The 7,753-nt window shown below is 39.9% G+C and overlaps 1 protein-coding gene and 1 long non-coding RNA gene across 2 annotated transcripts in view; one reads left to right on the top strand and one right to left on the bottom strand.

The window, feature by feature from the left end:
• The window catches only part of LOC102496850 (tubulin alpha-1A chain), a 40,410-nt gene extending 36,929 nt beyond the window's left edge, over positions 1 to 3,481 (bottom strand). The window contains exons 1-3 of the mRNA XM_014584076.2: positions 3,326 to 3,481; positions 1,075 to 1,297; positions 742 to 890 (exon numbers count right to left, since the gene is read on the bottom strand). Of these exons, the coding sequence (XP_014439562.1) occupies positions 742 to 890; positions 1,075 to 1,297; positions 3,326 to 3,328 (375 nt within the window). The 5' untranslated portion in view covers positions 3,329 to 3,481. The remainder of the gene's footprint in view (positions 1 to 741; positions 891 to 1,074; positions 1,298 to 3,325) is intronic.
• LOC102496121 (uncharacterized) overlaps positions 2,087 to 7,753 on the top strand; it is a 21,082-nt gene continuing 15,415 nt past the window's right edge. Inside the window, exon 1 of the long non-coding RNA XR_337368.3 lies at positions 2,087 to 3,575. This is a non-coding gene — a long non-coding RNA (uncharacterized LOC102496121). The remainder of the gene's footprint in view (positions 3,576 to 7,753) is intronic.

Genomic DNA, 7,753 nt, shown 5'->3' with positions numbered 1-7,753 from the left:
GAACATAGAGAAAAGATAAGTATTTGTCCTTGGTGATAGGTCATAGCAAATATATTTTTATTTTTATACATTGCCATTTTTATACATTTAGCTCTTATTTTGACAAATTCTTTTTTAAATTAATTTTATTTGCTATTTTTTAACTTGACCAGAGAGAGAGAGTGTGAGAAAGCAAGCTATCAGGTCCAGGACTTGAACTATGGTTGGCCATGTGGAAGTCTAGAACCTTAACCAGCATGCCACCTGCCCCAACAAATTCTTTTTAAAAAGTATAGACCTTCTGAAATTACTCAGCATTTCTTAATTTTTAAAATTCCTTATTAATATTTATAAAATGACACCAAATAGTTCATGTTTTAACTGAATTAAACAAACAAAATCCTAGGGCCTGGTGGCACATTGGTTAGAGAGGCTGGATCCCATATAACCACCTGTGTGGTTTGAGTCCAAGATCTGGTGGCTTGAAAAACAAGCAGGGTCCATAGTGTGTGCACATCCAAAATCCTGAAAGGAGAATGGAGGAGGGATTGTGGTGTGGCTATCCACCCTAGGGGGTGCTTTCTTATTTTCTCTCTCTCTGACAGGTGAACATGCCCTATAGGAAAAAAAAAAAAAAGATAAACTCTTAAGGAATAAAATTAATCTTTTTATTACATTTTAATTCTGTGTTTAAAAAAAAGCATTGTTTTAAATATCTTTTTTAGGTTCATTAATTTATTTAATTGTTGAGAATAAACATACCAGCTTGCGAATTCTGTCCAAGACGAGGTCGATGATCTCCTTGCCGATGGTGTAGTGCCCGCGGGCATAGTTATTGGCAGCATCTTCCTTGCCTGTGATGAGCTGCTCAGGGTGGAAGAGCTGGCGGTAGGTGCCAGTGCGAACTTCATCTGGGAAAGGAAGACAAAGCCGCCACCCATCACTAACAGCCTGTACAAGTCTGCTTAACCCTGGCTGTGAGCGTGTGAGAGTGAGTGAGTGAGTGTGTGTGTGCGCGTGTGTGCAGTGGAGCCCCAGGTCAGACCTCCTGTCTCAGCACCCTGGATCTCACTTGGGTTACTGAGGTCAACTCACCGATGACTGTGGGTTCCAGGTCTACAAACACGGCCCTGGGCACATGCTTGCCGGCGCCTGTCTCGCTGAAGAAGGTGTTGAAGGAGTCATCTCCTCCCCCAATGGTCTTGTCACTTGGCATCTGGCCATCGGGCTGGATGCCGTGTTCCAGGCAGTAGAGCTCCCAGCAGGCATTGCCGATCTGGACACCAGCCTGGCCGACGTGGATGGAGATGCACTCACGCTGTGGGAAGGTAAAGAATATTATAAAAATTAAGCTGTATTAGCATTTTGAATTTTCAGTAAATTTCTAAAAATTATTTCTAGTAATATGCAGGTATTCTTCAAAATTATTTGAAATCAATATTCATAACATAATTATTTAGGAAAAGCACCTGCTATAAATGCTGCAGATGGGTGTGGTCTGAATAATAATGTCACCTTGGTGCTGTTTAGCACATGGAACAAGCCCATTGTTCCCATAGCCATTCTTGAATAGAAATTTTTTTATATTGAAAAAATACTCAAAGCACAGATTTTGTTAAATAAAGTAAATCCAATAATTAATTGTAGTTAACCTCACTGCTTCTTTCCTCATTTAAACAAAGAGGACGGTTTCTTCTAAAGATGAGTTGGTATTTCAATATGGACATTGGTACTGCAGCTAAGGCTAGAAGCCACACCCTTTTGCAGTCTATCTGCAGAATCCATCAGTTCTTGGGAGTTACAAGCTGGACAAGGTCTGCCTCCTCCATTGCTGCATTGCTGTATTTGCTGTGCCTGGTGCTAGCCTGTGCTGTCTGCTACATTATTTAACAGAGAAAGCTCTATTTCCAGCAACTGCCTACATGATCTCATTGTGCTGTTTTGCCAGTTTTCCTTCTCTGACCCAGCCTGGGACCATGTGCCTGAACTGAAATGAATTAATGAAGATGCACTAGAACAAAAGATAGCTGGATACAGAGTACAATTCTTCTTTGTTTGCAGCAATTTGATTACTTTCTAAAAAGCGTTTGTAAAAGATTGAAAAATTATTAGTACATGGCTTTAAAATAACAGTTCCTAAGTTAGAAACAAATACATTAGAATTTACCGAACAATGTATAAAAGCCTTGTGAAAGAGTAATGAAATATTTAAAACAACAAAATAACGTTTTCATTCTCTACCCACCACATATTATTCATACTCTTCGCATTCAAGAGAGATTTTCTTCTCCAAGATCTTTAGGGTGACAGCTTTCATTGTCTCTTCATTGTCTATTCACTGGCTTAGCGTGGGGGGCGGGGAAGGGCGTTTCCCTGGGTCCAGACCATTAGGGTACCCCGGAGCTCACAAAGTGGGCTTTCACCCTCGCTGAACGTTTGGCCAAGGCTCACGTGCGCACACACAAACACAATCTAGTCTGTCAGGGCGGAACCTCCCGAATCAGACATTAAAGATCTTGTCAAGTAAATTATGATTTTGCACCACAAGAAAAAAAATCATTTAATTTTTAACAGTGAATTAAAAACCTTTTGAAGCCTACAGTTCCACAGTAATGAAAGGCTTTTAAGTCCTCCTGACAGGAGGTTTAGTGAGGTCGTACGAACCCCGCCCAGTGGCTCCAACGCCAGGGAAGAGAGAAACAAACAGCTCCTCCCCGCGCCGCCAAGACACAGGCTGCCAAAGGCTCTAGCAGAAACTGTTTTTCCCCGTTAATATATGGGTATCTTTCTAAAAAGCCAGCGAGTCCTATAGGGATCTTTTTATATTAACCCAAGGCTCCGCTTTGTCCCTGTCCTCTCCACTTCCGCAATCCCCCTATCTACACACACCGCCCTCTAGTTCTGTTGGACGACTTCTGTCCCTGCCTCTGGGGAAAGAAGCGAGACAGGAAAGAGCCTCTCCTAGTCACACAAATGCAGTGCGTACACACCGAGGACTAAGGCGACACAACCATCGCCTTTCCCAGTCCCAGACTCTCATTACGACAGGCTGGCTGGCTGCGGCCCGGAAGGGCTCTCGGATAACACGAACTCATATTGCGCCGCCTTTGTTCTTCCCCATAGTTCTGCTGCGTCCTGGGCGCAGTTCTGGTTGAATTCCCGCACCCGCACTGCGGCGGCGGAGCTTACAGATTTTGGGCAGACAAAGCTAAACCTCACAAACAATGCAGAAGATCACTCTTACCCGAAACAAAAGAACTTAAGGTTTTTAAGAAACCTTAAGTCAGACCCTGGAGGACTGACTCCACCCAATGGAAACAAAGGGCCAGAGAAAAAAGATTCTTACCATGGTTGCTACTTCGCTGCTGCGGAGGAGATAGTGGAATCGGAGAGGAGAGGTTGTTGCTTCTTACAGCGCGACTCTTAGGCGGTCGATGTAAGAGAACCTGCGGCACATGGGCGGATGCGGCTCCCTATATACAACTCAGTCACCATGGGGATGGGCCGGGGCCTTTTCCAGTTGGTCCAGACCCTGCGATCTGCCCAGAGAAGCCACGACAGGAGAGTGGTGATTGGTGCAAGCGACATGGGATGAGGTAATCTCTCCCCCACCCCCTTTTCCCTAGCATCCATAGACTGTTTGCATCCTTCAGACAAAGAGACCGTGCAAAAGCAGTCAGTCGAGCATCCATGATGGGGTGGGGTTGGGGAGGGGCGGAAAGGGAAGAAAGAGACTGGAGTTGGGTAGTTTATATTGCTTAAACCTCAAACTGCAGTTAGAATCATCCTGTTAGGTTTTTCCCTACCCTTAGTCACAGAATTTGTGTTGAGATAAAATATGGAACATAACTCCTCTTAAAATACTAAACTCTATTACATTCAGTCAGGATTCAGCATGTCTAATTACTTTAAAAAATAAAGTAGGAGAGAAGATGGGAGTGCTGCTCGAAATGGCTTGGGTAAATGTGACTTCAAATTCAAAAAGGGTTTAGTAATCGAGTCAAAAATGATTTCTCAGTTTCAAATAATTTATTTTAGCATGTCTAATTACTTTAAAAAATAAAGTAGGAGAGAAGATGGGAGTGCTGCTCGAAATGGCTTGGGTAAATGTGACTTCAAATTCAAAAAGGGTTTAGTAATCGAGTCATCAAAAATGATTTCTCAGTTTCAAATCATTTATTTTCGGACATTCTTTTGCATATATTACCCCCCAAATATTTCAAGATGGGAAAAAAATTAATAAAATCTTGCAAAATGGAAACACTAATCATACTAGACAAGGAAGCATACTAAGTAGTTCTAACAGCAATATTTAAGAGCTAATGAACATACAGTAATTAAATAGTTTACTTTAGATAGTCTTTTACCAGAAATTGGTGTAATAGAATTTTGTGTTGTCCTTAGAAATGAATAATCTTTCCTGATACAGAATTGGGAAAATACAAGGAGAAATCACTTATTGAGTTCTGCAGCTACTACTGCCTATGCATTCAGCTATATTTCTGCATTGTTCTCTTTTCTGGAAAGTAACAAGAAAAAACAATAATAACCAAATTAAAAAGAAGAGGAGAGTTATATAGTGTAAAAGAGAAGACTGCTTTTTAATGTTGCCTCCATCAGAGAGAATTATGCAATGTCAGTTCAGTAACTGTATTTAATTTTTATGTAGTTCTTCTGTGAATACGGTAAATATCCTTCTCTAGGGTTGGGCTTCTAACTGTGGGAATTGTTGCCAGCCACACACCGTTGCTATTCAACTAGAGACTGTGGTGGTTGCTCAATTGCCTCTTGGGACAAAAAGACTTTGCTTTTTCTACTAGAAAATGGATTGCGGTAACATTCTTCTGCGGTTCAGAAAGACTCCATTATCAGCAAGGATGGATTATGCAGAGTAAGTCTCTGGACTGCATACCACTAGATGTTCTGATGAAATTTCGGATATAAAGAGGTTTTTTTTTGGCTGCCAAACTTGAAAATTTATATTTGGACGGACAGTTTTGCTTTTGGTTTTCAGTGACAGCTTTTTAGGGTCTGCAGCACTATTTACACTGCTCTGCAGAGACCATTCATTCCCGCTGAGCTGGCAGGCAGAGCACAGTGTGGGAGGGAGAGACTTGAGGAGACATCTGTGGGGCTGTGGTGTGATAGTGGCAGTCATGGATTTTCCTAGGCTGCCATCCACAGCTCTGTTTCATTTGTTCAACTTTGCTGCAGTAATCTTCTCTAGAAAAAGATAAAGCCCAACACACAAATCATTTTATCTACTTGCATATTTCATGAAAAATAATCAGCAACATCATCCTATCTCCATCCTTTTAGTGAAGAAAAATATATTTCAGTAAACAAACAGGAGGATTAAAAATGACTTGAATAATCTTTCTGAGCCTAGAAGTAAATTTAGCAAAAATAAGAATTTGATGGCATAGGGAGTATAAAGATTAAGCAGCTCATTCAAAATCCTTCTGTTATGATTTTTTAATAATGAAATAAATCAGACACTGCTAGACCATAGCACAGTGGACAAGTTTCCTTTTAGAACGAGAGACAGTCTTGATTTTTATTTTCTTTACAGTATAAAAGATTAATTAAGAAACATGTTATTTCCCCAATAGTTTCAGTTCTGTATGCAGTTTACAGAAGATTAAATAAAAAAGAGAGGAGGGTTCATGCAATTGATTCTTTGTAATTCTAGCTCAGAGTCATTCTGTTCCTTATTTAAATAAGGTTTTTTTCCACCCCTTGGGCATAAGTAACAATAAGATCTAGATCAGAAATAGATATATGTGCACTGGTGATCTTAAATATGTGAAAGGTCAGGTGAAATAATCAATCTGGGGCCAGCAGGTGGCATGGTGGTTACAGGTGCTGGACTCCCACATGGCCGACCATGGTTTGAGTCCCGGACATAGCAGCTTGCTTTCTCACTTTCTCTCTCACTCTCTCTCTCTCACTCTGTCCTTCTCTGGTCAAATTTAAATAAATAGAAATAAATAAATAAATAAAGTTAAATAATTCTTAAAAAAAGATCTGTTTTTTTTTGTTCCTTATTGCCAAACTATGAAAAGAAAAAGTTAATTTTTTAGAATTATTTATTTATTTAATTCAATTTTTTAAATAGAATTATTTATTTATTTAATTCAATTTTTTCAAGTTATCATTATTTTTTAATTTGACCAGACAGAGAGAGGGAAAGGGAGAAAGCAAGCTGCCAGGTCCAGGACTCGAACCACAGTTGGCCCTGTGGGAATCCAGCACCCCTAACCATCATGCCACTTGCTGGCCTCATGTTAATATATTTTTTACGGAATCCAGCACCCCTAACCATCATGCCACTTTCTGGCCTCATGTTAATATATTTTTTAGTTTTTGCTATAGGACACATGCGCTTCCCAGAGAGAGACACAGTGAGAAAGGGGGAAAAACGAGAAATCATCCCCCAGAGGGGAATGGCCACATAGCAAATAATCTCTTCTCTTTTATTCTCCTCTTGGGATTTTGGGAATGCATGCACGTGAGCCTTGTAAGTTGCCAAGACTGGGCTTGAACTGTACACTCAGCCATACCGGATTCATCCACCTTATCCATCACACCACCTAGCTGGTCTGAAAAATATATATTTTTACTATTAATAGTTTGCTTTTTATTTTTTCTCTCAATTAAAAAAGTTAAATCAATATCTTTTTTCTTTTTTTAAAAAAATATTTTAACTTTATTTATCCATTTATTTATTTTTAACTTAACCAGAAGGGGACAGAATGGGGGGAGGGAGTGAGAAAGCAAACCACCAGGTTCAGGACTCAAATCATGGTTATGTGGGAGTCCAGCGCCTTTAAGCATCACGCCACCTGCTGGCCCTCAACATCTTTGTGTAAGTGTTCTGCTAATGGATTCCTTCTTGCACATTAAGATTAGAATAAAACATTTTTCTTTCATAATACTTGTAGAATCTAATTTATTTGCTTGTGTACACCTTTTCTCCATTAAAATATGAGTACTACTTCCTGCCAAAGTGCCTAGCATATAGTAGACATTATATACATGCTTGTTGAATTAAATGAACATCTCTCTGTGCATGTTTTTGTCAACTATTATTATGGTAAGTGATTTAAATATATTTAATAAAGTATTTTACTATTTATAGTCAACAAGCTTTTACTGAGTGTCTATAGCAAGCCCTGGACCATTCTAGGTAGTTGGGAATTCAGAGGTGGTAACGTGATCTTTTCTCTAGAATCTTTCAGTCTAACTAAAGACTTAAGACATGTATAGTTTCTTTTTTAATGCTGGCAGGCATTTGTAAGAGGGAGAAAGAGAGAGAGAGAGCATGCATTCAAGCATCCCTAGTGCAGTTTGGTCTTGCAACAATCCCTTCTCCTCTAATTTTCCATTCCATCGGATTCTGGACATGCAGATGCCCAGCATGTTTTTCAAGCCACAAGGGCTAGGATTCAAGCCCTTGTCAGCCATCTGGCTTCCTCTGTGCAGTGTGTAACCACTGCACTATGGGGTCAGGCCAGCATGTGGATTTGTATAAATTTGAGAATTGCACATGTTTATGTATGAATGGAAAGGGACTTGAACACATTGCATGACCCCATGTATCATAATGAATGTGGGGAACATTACACAGACTAACACTTTTTTCCTACTTCTTTACCTTCTTTTCATCTCTAAGTCCATTGTAGTCTGGACTGTGCTCTTACCAGACCTTGAAATCAAAGTCTCTTTATGTTTTTGATAAATCCAATGGACACATTTTAGTTACTGCTGACCT

Source organism: Tupaia chinensis, unplaced genomic scaffold, assembly GCF_000334495.1.
Source record: "Tupaia chinensis unplaced genomic scaffold, TupChi_1.0 Scaffold145652_1, whole genome shotgun sequence".
NCBI lineage: Eukaryota > Metazoa > Chordata > Mammalia > Scandentia > Tupaiidae > Tupaia > Tupaia belangeri.
Note: the sequence above shows the minus strand (reverse complement) of the source record. Positions and strands in the feature narration are given on the sequence as shown.